This window comes from Mustela erminea, chromosome X, assembly GCF_009829155.1.
Source record: "Mustela erminea isolate mMusErm1 chromosome X, mMusErm1.Pri, whole genome shotgun sequence".
In the NCBI taxonomy this organism is placed as follows: domain Eukaryota; kingdom Metazoa; phylum Chordata; class Mammalia; order Carnivora; family Mustelidae; genus Mustela; species Mustela erminea.
In genome coordinates this window covers 43,899,339-43,915,278 of record NC_045635.1, presented here as the reverse complement: position 1 = coordinate 43,915,278, position 15,940 = coordinate 43,899,339, and the positions used below count along the sequence as shown (strand labels likewise).

General features: G+C 45.6%; 1 protein-coding gene across 3 annotated transcripts in view; it reads left to right on the top strand.

Moving 5' to 3' along the window:
- The window catches only part of SHROOM4 (shroom family member 4), a 207,963-nt gene that overhangs the window by 161,931 nt on the left and 30,092 nt on the right, over positions 1–15,940 (top strand). For 2 of the 3 annotated variants that reach the window (XM_032331862.1, XM_032331864.1), the window contains 3 exons: positions 2,596–5,071; positions 6,546–6,602; positions 10,345–10,406. In XM_032331862.1, coding sequence (XP_032187753.1) covers positions 2,596–5,071; positions 6,546–6,602; positions 10,345–10,406 — 2,595 coding nt within the window. The remainder of the gene's footprint in view (positions 1–2,595; positions 5,072–6,545; positions 6,603–10,344; positions 10,407–15,940) is intronic. The other variant, XM_032331863.1, reaches the window with a different exon arrangement.

Genomic DNA, 15,940 nt, shown 5'->3' with positions numbered 1-15,940 from the left:
GAAAACAACAGCCCAGAAGAGACAGAGTACTCTTTCTGCAAAAACTCAGAGTGAACAAAGCTGACCTTTCCCTTCCACAGTAAGATCTTCCCTCTCAGGAGGAATTTTTGGTATTGAGGCTCAGAGAAGCCATGCACTGAGTTTCCCCAGTCAGTGACTTTATTTGGCATCAGAAGACAAGGGCTCCGTGCAGAGGTGGAGGCACTTTTGTTCTGGAAGAATACACTGAAGCATATTCTGAGCTTGACTCCTGTTTGAGTAGGGGTGTGGTTATTTGCAGCAGGAAAGGCGGTCGGGTGGGTGGAAGATTCCCTTGCCAACAAGGAATCGATGGATTCTTAGCCCAGAGGTCAAGTGAACAGAGTGGCTAAGGGGTGAGAAGGGAGCAAGGATTAAGAAAGGCTGATCTGAGGGTCTTGTGGGCCCCTGCCACTGCTCAGTTCTTGCTTTCTGAACTGTGGCCTTTCTGAGAACAGTCTGTGACCTCTGGGGTTCTAGTCATAGGGAGTTACTGGCATGACTTGTCTCACTTTGGCTTTGTTTATGGGAAATGGTACTTAAAATTCAAGATTGTCTCTGCCCCCAGTCCCTTCCTAGGTCTCCCTGCTTTGGCTTTGCTGTGGGGATGAGGAAGGGATGGGTAGGTGGCAAATCTCAACACTAGTGGTACAGAGGGCACTGATAACAATAGGAGTTAAAACAAAAAGCAAAAGAACAGCAGCTACCATGTACTGAACCTTTTCTAGGTGCCTGGGCTGTGACAAGAGCTTTACTTGCAAATGACAGTACAGACAAAAGGTTGATCTCCAGGATCTATAAAGAACTTCTCAAACTCAACACGCACAAAACAGATAATCATATCAAAAAATGGGCAGAAGATATGAACAGACACTTCTCCAATGAAGACATACAAATGGCTATCAGACACATGAAAAAATGTTCATTATCACTAGCCATCAGGGAGATTCAAATTAAAACCACATTGAGATATCACCTTACACCAGTTAGAATGGTCAAAATTAGCAAGACAGGAAACAACATGTGTTGGAGGGGATGTGGAGAAAGGGGAAATCTTTTACACTGTTGGTGGGAATGCAGGTTGTTGCAGCCACTTTGGAGAACAGTGTGGAGATTCCTCAAGAAATTAAAAATAGAGCTTCCCTATGACCCTGCCATTGAACTCCTGGGTATTTACCCCAAAGATACAGATGTAGTGAAAAGAAGGGCCATCTGTACCCCCATGTTTATAGCAGCAATGGCCACGGTCGCCAAACTGTGGAAAGAACCAAGATGCCCTTCAATAGACGAATGGATAGGAAGAGCTTTATATTTATTAACTGATTTCACCCACAAAGCAATCTTCTGATACAGACATTATTATTAGTCCCATTTTTAAAGACTTTATTTATTTGAGAAAGAGAGAGAGAAAGAGAGAGAGAAAGAGAGAATACGAGCAGGGAGAAGGGCAGAGGGAGAAGCAAACTCCCCACTGAGCAGGGAACCCAACACAGGGCTTGATCCCAGGACTCTGTGATCATGACCTGGGCCAAAGACTGATGCTTAACTGACTGAGCCACCCAGGTGCCCCTTATTTGTCCCATTTAACAAATAGTATAGCAGAAGAGCTAAGACATTGGACTCACAGAGGCTTGGGTTCAAATTCCAGCTCTGCCTCTTTACCACTTTCATGAGCCAGTCAGTTTACCTCACTAAGCTTATTTTCTTGACTGTAAGGTGGGGATAATAATGTCTCCCCTTCATTTTGATATGAGACATTATAAAGTGCCTGGTACAATGTAGGCCCTTGGTAAATGGTCAGACATATTAGTATCGAGCAGAGAACAGGGGGTTGCCGAAATTCTGGCCCTGTCTGGATCATGAGCCACAACTGGGTGATCATGAGAAAAATCACCTCCTCGGAATCACTTCCTTTTGCAAGGGCTTGCTTCACTCCAGCCATTCTCAGTAGTATGGTCTATGGACCAGCAAAGAGTACCAGCCTCACCTGGGAACTTGTTAGAAGGACAAATTCTCAGGATGCACCCAGTTGTAGCACTGGCGGGGGGAGGTGGGGATGGGGCCTAGGAACCTGTGTTTGGACAAGCCCTCCCTGTACTCCCTGACATGCACCCAAACTCAGCAGCCACTGATTTACAAAATGGGCTGGCTGAAATTGAATCAACCCTTTAGAGCCCACTCTCTGATACTAATATTCTATGATTCTCTGTCGTGGCAGAGAGCCACATGCTGACTCCCTAAGGATAGTGAGAGGCCAAAAGCCATTCTAGACTCACTGGCAGCAGGGAAACGGAACATAAGCCTCAGTGGAGTTCTTACACTTTTAGTCTTCAGGATCTTGTCTTGCCCTCTCTTGCTCCCTTATGCTGTCTTTTCTCCCATTTTTACCACATCTCTGTGGTGCTCCTGTGTTCATATCTTTCCCTGTTTCCCTTCCTTCCTTTCTGGCCTGATCCCCTTCTTATTTGTGGCCTGGTGCCTCTGGGTTGTTCTGCCTTTTCCCCTGGCAGGGCTGGCCAAGGTGGGAAAGGGATCTGGTCATTTGCCTGACTAACTAGTGTGCCCTGTGTCTTGCAGTGACGTGTGTGTGCAGTGGTGCCCACTCTCCCGCCACTGCAGCACTGAGAAAAGTAGCTCCATCGGCAGCATGGAGAGCCTGGAGCAACCAGGCCAAGCTACCTACGAGGGCCACCTCTTGCCCATAGATCAGAACATGTACCCCAACCAGCGCGACTCAGCTTATAGCTCCTTCTCGGCCAGCTCGAATGCCTCTGACTGTGCCCTTTCCCTCAGGCCAGAGGAGCCGGGCTCTGCAGATTGCCTCACGCAAGGCCCCGGGCCAACAAAAGCCCCTAATGGCCGGCCCAGTGTGGCCGAGACCTCAGGAGGTAGCCGGCGAACCACCGGGGGCCCCCTGACTCCCAGCTCCCAGCTGTCATCCCGCCTGCAGGAGGCCCACCACTCAGGGCCTGCCAAGGCTGCCAGAGGCCCACCACAGCCTCCAGTGAGGCGAGATAGTCTGCAGGCCTCCAGAGCCCAGCTCCTCAATGGAGAGCAGCGCAGGGCATCTGAGCCTGGGGACTCCTCGCAGCAGAAGGAGAAAGTGAGCTTAGACACCATGCTATCCCCAAGGAACCCTAGCAGGTTCTGCTGCCTCAGTGGGCAAGACCAAGTGGCAAATGAGGGCCAGCAGAACTGTGAGCTCAGCCAAGTTTCTGAATCCAGCCAGCAGGACTCTGAACATCTACTGATGGAGGCCTCAGCCAAAGCTGTCGGATTCCCAAAAGTGTATGATAAAGCTTCCAGCATAGATTCCAGCCAGCTCAACAAAGCTTCGGCAGAGCAAGCTAAGACTTCTTCTTTTGGCAGCCCTCCACACCTCACAGGACTCACCGGGCATCGCCACAGTGCCCCAGAACAGCTGCTGGCATCCCACTTACAGCACGTGCACCTTGATGCCAGGGGCAGCAAGGGCACAGAGCTCCCAGCTGGGCAAGATGGCCATGAGTGGACTCTGTCACCTTTGCATAGCAGCCACACAGGGAAGATAAGTCCATGTCCCCCTCCAGGAGGAGCCCAGGACCAGCTCAGCAAAGAAAGAAAGGCCAGGCAACTGGATGATAGGCCCTTGGGTTCAGGGCATCAGAGCCCAAGCAGTTCACCACACAAAGAGGCTGATGGACACCCTCCAGAGAAAGGTTTCCAGGACCCGAACAGAGCATGCCGAGCAGGCATTGACCTAACCAGCCAGCAGCCCTCTGCCTCTGGCTCCCTTGTTCAACAAGCCAGGGACTGTTCTTCAACCACTAAAGGAGCTGGCAGCACAGAGGCCACTGAAGAAGGGGAGTGTGGCCGGGTGGGTGGTAGACGGAATGGAGGGCCCCGGGGCCGCTCAATCCAAAACCGGAGGAAGAGTGAGCGTTTTGCTACCAATCTGCGTAATGAAATCCAGAGGAGGAAGGCCCAGCTCCAGAAAAGCAAGAACACCTTGTCACAGTTGTGTGACACTAAGGAGTCTGTAGAGGAGACTGAGGAGCCCCTAGAAAGTACTCCACTTCCTGCCTCTAACTCATCTCTTCTGTCCTCATGTAAAAAACCACCTAGCCCCAGAGATAAGCTCTTCAACAAGAGCATGATCCTCAGGGCTCAGTCTTCAGAGTGCCTCAGCCAAGCCCCAGAGAGCCATGAATCAACAGGCTTGGAGGGAAAAATAAGCCCTGCCCAGAGGCCTGGCCAGCCCTCTGTGGGCCTGAACACCTGGTGGAAAGCATCTGAGCCCTCCTTGTCAGACTCTGAGAAAACAAGTGTTCACCGCAGAGTCCGTGGAGGTCACTGGCGGTGGTCTCCAGAGCACAACCTGCAGCCACATGTGGCACTAGCCATGGAAGGCCCTCCTAACCCAGGTGACAGCAAGGAATTGAAGGCTTCTGCTACCCAAGCTGGGGAGGAAGCCATCCTCTTGCCCTTTGCAGACAGAAGAAAGTTCTTTGAAGAGAGCAGCAAATCCTTCTCTGCATCTCATTTGCCAGGTTTAACTACTCACAGCAGTAAGACTTTTACCCAGAGACCAAAACCTATAGACCAAAACTTCCAGCCAATGAGCTCCAGCTACAGGGAACTGAGGCGCCATCCAATGGACCAGTCCTACCATTCCGCAGACCAGCCATATCATGCTCCAGAGCAATCATATCATTCCCTGTCACCCCTTCAGTCAGAAACTCCCACCTACTCCGAATGTTTTGCAAGCAAAGGTCTAGAACAATCCATGTGCTGCAAGCCACTGCACTGCAGTGATTTTGAGTACCGCAGAACTTGCTCTTACTCCTGCGGCATCCAGGGAGCTGTAGTCCATGACCCTTGCATTTATTGTCCTGGAGAGCTCTGCCCGGCTCTGCGGAAGAGAAACATGATGCCCAACTGCTACAGCTGTCGATGCCACCACCACCAGTGCATCCGGTGTGCAGCGTGCTATCATAACCCCCAGCACGGTGGCCCTGAGGATAGCAGCCTGGCGCCTGGCACCACCTGGAAACCCAGGAAGCCCACAGTGCAGGTGAGGCCTTGGTTCTTGGATGGGTTTGCTTCCTTACTCTCTTGGTGAGGAGAAAGTGAGGGAGACCTTACACTTACCACCTTACCATCCCTGGAAACCATACAGACCCTGTCTTTGCCAGAGGGTGGCTTCATAACCCTGGGCAAGCCACTCAGCCACCACAACTGCAGTGAACCCATCTTGAGAGTTAGGTGAAAATAAACATTTTTTCTTTACAAAATGGACAGAACCGGGATTTATATCCGGACTGTCAAAATGGGTATCTGAATGACCTCGAGCAAGTTGTGCAACCACCCAAACTTGCAATTGCATGATTTTGAAAGGGCATAAAGGGGAATTTTTGCTTCACAAAATGGCCAATCCTGAGAAAAGCCTTATTACCTCTATTATCTCTAAAGAGGGGAGATATAATGACTGCCTCATAGATCAGTTGTAAGGATCAAAACAGGCCCAGTGCCTGACAGAAAGTAGCACTTACTCCCTTCCATTTCCTGCTCACAAACTCCCTGGAGCTGCAAACTTTGCACATGTCCCCCGGGTTCTGCTTTTAGAGATTTGATCACTCTGGTTTCCTAAAGAATAATCTTCTGCCCTTCTCCAGCCTATCTTTGTCAGGGACCCAGGGCTAGACTAGTTGTTGCTATACCCTGGTTACAGCCTACCACCCCAACACAGGCCACCACCATCCCCCAGGGTATTTCTGAGAGGATCCTCTATGTCCTTGCTGACTCCCTACCACATTCCTGCCCTGTGGCTTCCCTGTGTTGAAATGCTATTGCATAGGCAGACACTTATGAATGACTCAGTGTATGAAATTTCTATAGACATGTTCTTTGAAAAAGGGAACCTTAGGGATGAAAGAAACCTTACCAAAAGAGCATATACTATTCCTTTTATGTAACATTCTAGAACAACTCTTCGGTGGGAAACAGGTTCAAAACAGTGGCTGCCTATGGAAGGTGCCACAGAGACTGAGTGGGAAAAGGCCTGAAGGAACTTTTTCACATGGTGATTACGTTCTGTATTTTGGTAAGCATTTGAGTTACATAGGTGTATGCATTCTTGTGCATTTCACTGGAGGTAAATTTTGCCTAAAAACATTATAAACAAATAGCAAACTTTATTTAATGACACGTATGCTGACATTTTTGAGCTATATTGATGTATACAACTTACAGTGTTCAGCATACAAATGTTGCACGTATTTTGTTATTTCTCCTTAGGACTTCATGTTTTTGATGCTATTGTAAATAGTATTGTTTTCTTAACAGCAAGTTCAAATTCACTGTTAATACTATATGGAAATACAATTTAATTCTGTATGTTGGCCTTGTACCCCGCAACCTTGCAAAACTCACTTATTAGTTCTGGTAGCTTTGTGGTAGGTTTTAAAAGATTTTCTACATAGACAATCATGTCATCTGCAAATGAAGCTGGTTTTTACCTTCATTTCCATTGTGTATGCCTTTTCTAGGGGAGGGGGGCCTTACTGCACCATCTAGGACCTCCATTACACTGTTTCGTAGAAGTGGTAAGTGTGGCTAGTGTTGCTTTGTTCCTAATCTTGCTCTATTAAGTTTGATGTGAGCTATACATTTTTCCTAGATGCCCTTTGGCAGGTTGAGGAAGTTCCTTTTCATATCTAGTTTTCTGAGAACCTTTATCAGGAGTGGATCCTGCATTTTTTTTTAAACACTTCGTCTAGGGCACCTGGGTGGCTCAGTGGTTTAAAGCCTCTCCCTTCGGCTCAGGTCATGATCCCAGGGTCCTGGGATTGAGACCCACATCGGGCTCTCTGCTCAGCAGGGAGCCTACTTCCCTCTCTCTCTCTCTGCCTGCCTCTCTGCTTACTTGTGATCTCTCTCTCTCTGTCAAATAAATAAATAAAATCTTTTTAAAAAAAACTTTTTCTATATCTACTGAAATGGTCCTATAGTTTTCTGTTTTACTTAACTGATACGGTGAATGATAATTGATTGATTTTTGAACTAAGAACCAGATAGCATTGCCAGATTAAATCCTACTTGGTCATGACATAGTACCCTTTTTATATGTTACTAGATCTGATTTGCAAATATTTTGTTAAGGATTTTTGTGTTTATGTTAATCAGAGATTTTAGTCTGGAGTTTTCTTATATTGCCCTTGTCTGGTTTTCATGACATGCCAGCCTTACCAAATACACTGGGAGGTGGCCCCACCTCTTCCATCTTCAAGAAGAGTTTGCGTATAATTGGTATTATTTCTCCCTTAAGCATTTAATAGAAGGTATCATCAAAGCCATCAGGACCTGGAGTTTTCTTTGTGGAAAGATTTTAAACTACAAATTCCATTTCTTTACTAGATAGAGGTCATTTCGGTCACCTGTTTCTTCTTGAGTGAGCATTGCTAATTTGTCAAGAAATCTTTCTATTTCCTTCATGTTTTCAAATTTTCAGGGATAAAGTTGTCACTTTCTTTAAAATACATCAAGAAGGTAAGATGGATTGGTGGATGCATAGAGGAGTGAATAGGGATGGGATGAGGTAGTTTAAGTGAAGTATTAATTATTAAATCTAAGTGGTAGATTTATGGGTAATTGTATAAACTTGTTCAACTTTTTTGTATGCCTGAAAATATTTATAATGAAATGTTGAAGCAAAGAGGAGAGGAAATATAAAATAATCGTTAAAGGGCACTGATGTGGGAATCAGACTGCCTGTGTTCAAATCCCCCAGCTTTCCACCTGAAAAAAAAGAAACCCACAGGTAACAATACCTACTTCATAAGTTGGTTATGAGGATTAAATGATGAAATGTATAAAACGCTTAGAACAGTGACTACTGGATAGTAATCATCTTTGAAGTGTGAGTTATTTTTTCCTAAAATCAAGGGAGATTTTCGCTTAGCTTGAAATGCTTGCTGAAAGAAGGTCCTGCAGGTAGACAGTGGAGAAAGGGCGCTGAAGCTGGGAGAGAGGAGATGATGGCTTGCGGAAGTGGCAGCCCAGAGCTAGTAACTCCATAAGGGAAGGAGGTGAAAGCTGCAGGTTACAGCGGTTGGCAGCAGCAGGTATGCCCACACCATGCCTCTCATTTTGTACTCTGAAGGAGGGGGGACACGTTGGGCTCCCAGTGCCTGTTAGACCAGCTCAGCAGGTCTGCTTAGACACTAGGCTTTCAGATGCATGGAGCCACTTCCTGCCCATTTCTACCCCTGCCACCTGACCACAAATACATACAAACCCCAGACAGAGGGAAAACTGACAGTATGGGATAGGACACCCCAGTTCAAATGACCAGTTGAAAGAGATAAGCTGTAATAGGATCCCCACTTTATAGCCAGGGAAGCTGAGGCTCAGAGAGGTCACCCATTTAGCAAGTGGCAAAGCCCAAACTTGGATAGCATCATAGTAACTAACATTTGAGTAGCCACAGTGCACCAGGTACTAAGTTAGTCCTCAAAGCAGTCAGGAAATAAGTCCTGTTATTATGATGATCTGTCTGTGAAATAGCTGGGGGAAGTTGGCTAAAGAGCAGCTGGGTACTTGGCATCACCCAGCTAGTGTAGGGCAGGTGTGGGATTTGAATCCATGTCCTCTAGCTTCAGAAACCAAGCTCCTCATTGGGCTATACTGCCTCTCCATAAGCTGAAAGAAAAGACCCAGGCCTTCTCCAGCATGGCGGGATGTCTTCAGGCCATATGGCTTCCAAAGGGGGCGGCAGGCCATCCCCATCTGCAACAAGCCATGGGGATAACTCCCTTGTTGGTTCAAAGAGGGCAGGCAATTTATGGCAACCTAAGTAGCTCAAGGGAAAAAAAGGAAGGTGATATGCTGAGGAGCTGAGAAGGAGGCTGTCAATTGGGACAAGACTTTGGTTTGGCCACTGCTATTTACTGAGCATTTTCCACAGGGCATGGACAGGAAATCCTGGCTCCCACTGTGACTGAATGAGTAATAGTGTCTTTGGGGGCAGGGACATCTCAGAAGGGCATCGAGGCAGAGCCTGAAGTCTAACAAGTTGTCAGAGCTGCTCTAACATGACAGGTACAGGCAGGGACCACTCTGGTCTTGGGAAAGCTGTAAACCTCATCTTTTCCATGGCTTCTAACATCTACAGCCTCCTACATGCTGAGTGCTGTTAGGCATCCTCTGTGCACATCCCACTTTGTTCTCACTCCTGGGAAGCTGGCAAAGCTTGATAGCACAGTCTTTGCCAGATAGGAAGCTGAGATTCAGAGAGGTGACATAACTTCCCTCATATAACACAGCTAGTAAGTGTCTCGGCCAGTATGACTGACACCAAATATCTTACCCCCAAAATGGAGTAAATTTTCATTTTTGTTATTGTTTTACTAAGGCAAAGATAATACAACTTTGAACAGGACCAGTAATAGCATTGGAAAAAGAGGGAATTTGGAAGATCAGTGAGGTTTAGGAAGAATTGTGCATTCCTGATGAGCTAAGCTCTGAGTTGCTAGATAGAGGGATGCTGAATGCAAAATTGGGGAGAATGTCAGAGGCAAATTTGCATCAGGTTTGGAGCTAGAGTAGGAAGGAAAGGACATTTTTTACAAATGGCACCTATAGCTTGGCTACAGGGTAAAGGATTGCTTTGGCAAAGCCCTTAAGGATAGAATGCCCAGGGTAGAGTGTGTACTCCCATAATGTGGAGAATGTGGTACGTGGCGATTATGCTTCCCAGAGATGAACCCGCCTAGGGCCCTTCAAGCAGTGCTGGGAGGAGCGGGGGTGGGGGGTGGGAGGAAGGGCCCGTGCAATACAGGGGGTACGCGTGTCCTCTCCATCTGCCTCACCCTGGGAGAAGGTTGCAGCAGGAGCCTTGGGCCTCAAAGCTCCCTCAAGGGCCAGGGCTTCCAAGAAGATGCTTTCTATGTTAGAAGAGGCAAGAGGCTTGAGCAGGTTCACCCGGCAGAACAAACAAAAAGACCTCCTTCACAAGGGCCAGAACAAACAGCAAACGTGCTAAACTGGTTTATAAGGTGGTTTGGGAGGGGAGTGGAGAAAGAGAGGGAAACACAGTTTCTAGAGCACACTGTCCAGGTCCCCGAGTGCTCTCTTTAGTCTCTGCATGCCCCCAGCACTTCACCGGGCTTCCTTACAAGAAAGGCAGCCCCCCAGGTACATGTTTCTCTAGCCCCTGTGCCAGAGTAGAAGGAACCAGTGGGGGTGGGGCATGGCCAGGGGCGGGCTCCTGCCCTCTTCACATTTTTGAGGCCATCTGGATACCTGTCTGCTCGGAGCTCCCTCACTTACCGGAATTTTGCCTTGCAGGAATTTCCTGGGGACAAATGGAAACCAATAACAGGAAACAGGAAGACCAGCCAGTTAGGGAGGTAAGTGATCACTCAGGGAGTTGGGGCGAGTTGGTGTCTCTGAGGCTTCTGTAGAAATTGCTAAGATCCTGTGTTTGCTTAGTTTCCTTTGAGGAACCTGGCCTGGTGTCCATACCAAGAACTTGGTACCATAGATGTAATCTTGCCTGCCCCCCAGGCAGCTGGGCTACAGACCACTAGGACACTTTGGAACATGGAGTAGTCAGGCATTATTGTAGGACATTGGGCCCACCAGCTCAGAGGCCTGCAGCATGCCTGCCCAGGCACATGGATGTGTGGGAGCATATTATGCTGAAATATAGATAAGAAGGCATAAATGATGCCCCACCTTCCCAGCAGCCATTGGGCAAATTGGAGAGAACAGAGAGAAGGTAAGACTGTCCGGCTACCACTGTGCCTTTGCCTCAGTTGGGAGGCACTTGTTTCTTGGGCTCAGCTATCATCTTTTTCTAGTACTCGCTGGGAACTTAATTAAGATTTGCTCCTGAAAGTCCAGGGGCAGGTAGTGCTAATGATAGATTAACATTCCTGGAAGAAGGTAGGGACATTTTTGCAAATGGCACATATGGCTTATACTAGAAGGAAAAGAGTTTCTTGGGCAAAGCCTTTAAGAGAAAAAAAAATGCCCAGAGTAGAGTCTGCTCCTGTAATGTGGGAAACCTGGCACCTGAAACTCATGTTCCCCAGAGATGAGCCTGCCCGCCATAGGTGGCTATAAGGAGTAGACAGTTACTTTCTCTGGGCTGCTCCCCATCAGCCTGGCAGGACCCTCTTTTTTGTGAAACTCCTTAATATATTCAGTTAGCCAGTTCTTCTACAGGCCAAATTATTCAAGACATTCCTAAATAATATTGATTCTTTAAGTGAAACTCTAGAAATGAAGGGGGAATAGGGAAGAAGGCCCTTAGCCGTGCCTATGTGGGGACACTAAGGGAGAGGACTAGAATATGGGTCTCTTGACCCCTGAAGAGCCCAGGGTTCTTTCTGAGGGGGTCTGCATTATCCCCTGTGATTTGGTGGGATATTCAGGAATAATTTGGTCTCTCTGTTGACTCCAAAGACTGAGAAACCTGTCAGTTTTCTGGTTGGTGATAAAAAAAAAGGGAAGAACCCAACATTTATGAATAATGTGTCAGTCACTGGGCTGGACCCTTTTTAACTCACAGTCTCATTTATTCTCCACAATAGTTCATTTTATTACCTATTTCACAGATGAGGTCCAGAGAGCTTATGTAACTTACCTGAGGTCCCACATCTAGTTAGCAATGGAGCCAGGATTGGGACCCAGGTTTGTCTGGCCTCAAAGTTTATGCTTTTCCCCTTAAAACTACATCAAGTAGGATCCCTAAGGAAACTTTTCAAAGGGATCCCTCAGCATCATGTCTCAGAAGTCTGAGGCCTGTGTGGGGATATTAGGAGACTCTGTGGCTGATCAGATCCCCTGATCTGATCTGACTTGTAACATGTCCTTGGAGAGATCATTTCAGTCTGGTAGGTCTGCTGAGTTTCCCATATTAGACTGAAACCTTCAAGAGAGGAGACCTGGTCTTGGCTGTAGACTTCTTCTTTTTTTTTTTTTAAAGATTTTATTTATTTATTTGTCAGAGAGAGAGAGAGTGAGCACAGGCAGGCAGAGAGGCAGGCAGAGTCAGAGGGAGAAGCAGGCTCCCTGCGGAGCAAGAAGCCCGATGTGGGACTCGATCCCAGGACACTGGGATCATGACCTGAGCCGAAAGCAGCTGCTTAACCAACTGAGCCACCCAGGCGTCCCATGTAGACTTCTCCTCAGACTTCTCCTCTGTGCCTAACATAGTGCCTGACCCAGAGAATTTGGTCAAGAGGTATTTGTCATTGGCTTACCAACTGAAGAAACAGCCTCCTCCACCATTGAATGGGTGAAATGACACAAAAATAATAATGCTAACTAGCATTTCTTGAGCACAGTGCTGTATTGTAGGCACCATTCAAAACACGTCACAAATATTTACAGTTGACACTTGAATGACACAGGTTTGAATCGCATGAGGCCATTATCACGGGGTTTTTTTCAGTGAATACAATATGGTACTATGAATATATTTTTGTTATGAGTTTCTTAATAACATCTTCTTTTCCCTAGCTTACATTATCATAAGAATATAGCATATAATACCTAGAGAATACAAAATATGGGCTAATTAACCATGTTATCAGTAAGGCTTCCAGTCCACAGTAAGCCATTAACAGTTAAGTTTTTGCCAAGTCAGAATTTACCCATGGATTTTCAACTGCATGGGAGAGGAAGGGTAGTGTCCCTACCCTGCCCCCCATTGTTCAAAAGTCAACTGTATTTATCATCATAACCCTAAGGGATAGTTATTATTAGACTCTCTGTTTGACAGAGAGAAGAGACTGAAGCATACACAGGTAAATTCATTTGCCTGAAGTTCCACAGGTCTGATAAATTGACTAGACCCAGTTAGTCTATTTATAGAGACACTAGACTAACCTACAGTGCCTCTCCAGACTGGTTCTCTTACCAATCAGCCAGTGAAGGAAGAGGACTTTATTCAAAATCTAGTGTATGTACTGCCTTTTTCTAGGCAAGTAGGGGGAATGTTAGAGAAAGAGCGTCAGGAAGCACAATGCCTGTCCACCCACAGCTTGAGCAAAGGAAGACTAACCCACACAAAGTTAAGTAGCAGTAATAATAAATTACCATTTACAAAACGACCTATGTGCTGCCAGCTAAGTTATACATATTATGTTGTGTTTTATATCTGTCAGGGTGGTATTATTCTAACTACAGTGGTTTTCAAACTTGAATGTGCTTTGGAAACACCTGGAGGGCTTGTTAAAACACAGACAGGTAGATTCCACCCCTACCCTCCCAACCCCTGCCAGTAGGTATGGAGTAAAGCTCAAAATTTGCTTTTTTTTTCATTTTTCATTTTCATTTTTAAATTTTACTATGTTATGTTAGTCACCATACAGTACATCATGAGTTTTGGAGGTACTGTTCCATGATTCATTGTTTGCATATAACACCCAGTGCTCCATGCAGTACGTGTCCTCCTTAATACCCACCACCAGGCTCACTCATCCCCCCAACTCCCTCCCCTCTAAAACCCTCAGTTTGATTCCCGGAGTCCATAGTCTCTCATGGTTCATCTCCCCCTCTGATATCATCCCTTTCATTTTTCGCTTCCATCTCCTAATGTCCTCCATGCTATTCCTTACGTTCCACATATGAGTGAAACCATATGATAATTCACTTTCTCTGCTTGACTTATTTCACATAGCATAATCCCTCCAGTTCCATCCATGTTGATGTAAATGGTGGGTAGTCATCCTTTCTGATGGCTCAGTAATACTGCTTTGTATATAGGGACCACATCTTTATCCATTCATCTGTTGAAGGGCATCTCAGCTCCCCACCCCAATGATAGAGATGTAGTAAAAAAAGGGGGGGGCACATGCACCCCAGTGTTCATAGCAGCAATGTCCACATGGCCAAACTCTGAAAGGAGCCAACAAAAAATTATATTTCTAACAAGCTCCACCAGGTGATGCTGACGCTGCTGGTCCTGGGGTCAGAACCACTGACTCGGATAAAGGACATGAGGTTCAGAGAAGTTATAGTCATTTAGTGAAGGTCTCACAGCTACTAAAGGGACAAACCAGGATTGAAACCCAGCTCTTGCTTAACTCAGATGAGTTGCCATAAGATGAAAAATGTCAAATACATGGTTCAAACAAGAAGCATCCGGCACGTGGTATGGGTCCAATACATGATAAATTGTTTTCTAAGTTTTTTGGAGGGTAAGAAAACTGAAGACTGGGACCTACAGGAGGAAAGGCCAAGAGGGGCTAAGCAGGGTATGTTGAAGAAATACACTTAAGAGTTCTTGCCTTGGAATTAGTCTGCCTGGGTTCAAATCCAGATTCTTATTTTCTCTAGCTGTACAAAACTTGGCAAGTGGCTGGTCCTCCTTTCTTCTCCCTGTCTCTCACACATATATGCTCTGGCTCTGCCCCATCAGCTTCCTTATTTTTTTAAAATTTTTATTTATTTATTTGACATAGAGAGATAACAAGAGAGAGCACAAGCAGGGGAATGGCAGGCAGAGGGAGAGGGAGAAGAAGGCTCTCCACCAAGTAAGGGGCCTGATGCCAGGCTCAATCCCAGGACCCCAGGATCATGACCTGAGCTGAAGACAGATGCTTAACTGACTGAGCAACCCAAGCACCCCAGTTTCCTTATTTGTAAAATGGGGTTAGAGTACCTACCTCCTCTGATTGTTGCTAGAATTAAATGACAAATATGCATAAAGCATTTGGAATAAAACCCAGTGCAGCAAAACATCAGTAAATGGTAGCTGTGACAATATAGATGAAGAAGGGGGAGCAGCAGCAGGAGCAACAGCAGAGAAAAGGAGTGAATAGTGAGGTTTGGACCAGGCTAGGTAGGCCTCAAAAACTATACAGTATCACAAATACAGAAGCTATTGAAGGTTATCAATCAGGTAAGTGATGTGATAAATGTGGCACTTGAGGCAACTGGGCTGCCTTTGTAGCCTAGATAGGTTGAAGAAGAACAGCTAGGGTCAGTGATCCAGGCATGAATGAGTATGGCTCAGGACTGGGAAAGGTGGAGGTGCAACAGGAACAAAGCAGAAGAGCTAGATAAATATGTGTGATATTTTGGGGAGAAAATGTTTATTATGAGAACTATATTACAGGAAATTAAAGACAGAAGAAAAAGTAGCCTTAGTCCTACCACCCTAACACCCTGATTGTTTTCATTTCCCTACCAGCTTTTATCTATAGGTATAGAGACTTTTCCTGTCAGAGTTATAATAACTATGTAGATGTGATTATGTGTCCTGTTTCTTTTTTTTACACCACTAAGCATCACTTGGTAAACAATTTTTCATGTTGATATACAGTCTTGTTCAATAGTTATAAATTTTAATGGCTGCATATTTCACCAGCTTAATGTGCTGTAATTTACTTAATCATTCTCAAATTGTTGGATAATTAGGTTGTTTCCAATTTCTTGCTATTATAAAGTAATGCTGTAGAAAAATTTTGAGTAGTTATAATCTTTTTCTCATTTTGAATTATCTCATTAAAAACAATTATCCAGAGTTGGGATTACTAGTTGAAACAATATGAGCATTCTTTGTGTTCATGATAAATTTCACCGAACTGTTTTCCGGAGCCGTTTTACACTGACATTAACAATATATAAGGGTACTAGTTTCCCCAAAATCTTTCCATCTGTGGAAAATATTTCTAATGCAATAGGTATAAATGGCACCTAGGATAATTTTCACTGGCTTCCTTTGATTATTCTAGTTTGAAATGTCTTCATGTGTTTATTTAATATTTGCATTGCTTCTCACGTGAATTGTCTGTTCAAATGATTTGCTTACAAGTAAGTGACACCTTCTGAGGGAAAAGTACAGAGAACTGATGACTGGAATTTGGGACAGAAAGAAAATAATTCAAACATAATTCTGAGCTCCAGATGACCCAAAGGAAGTCATTGA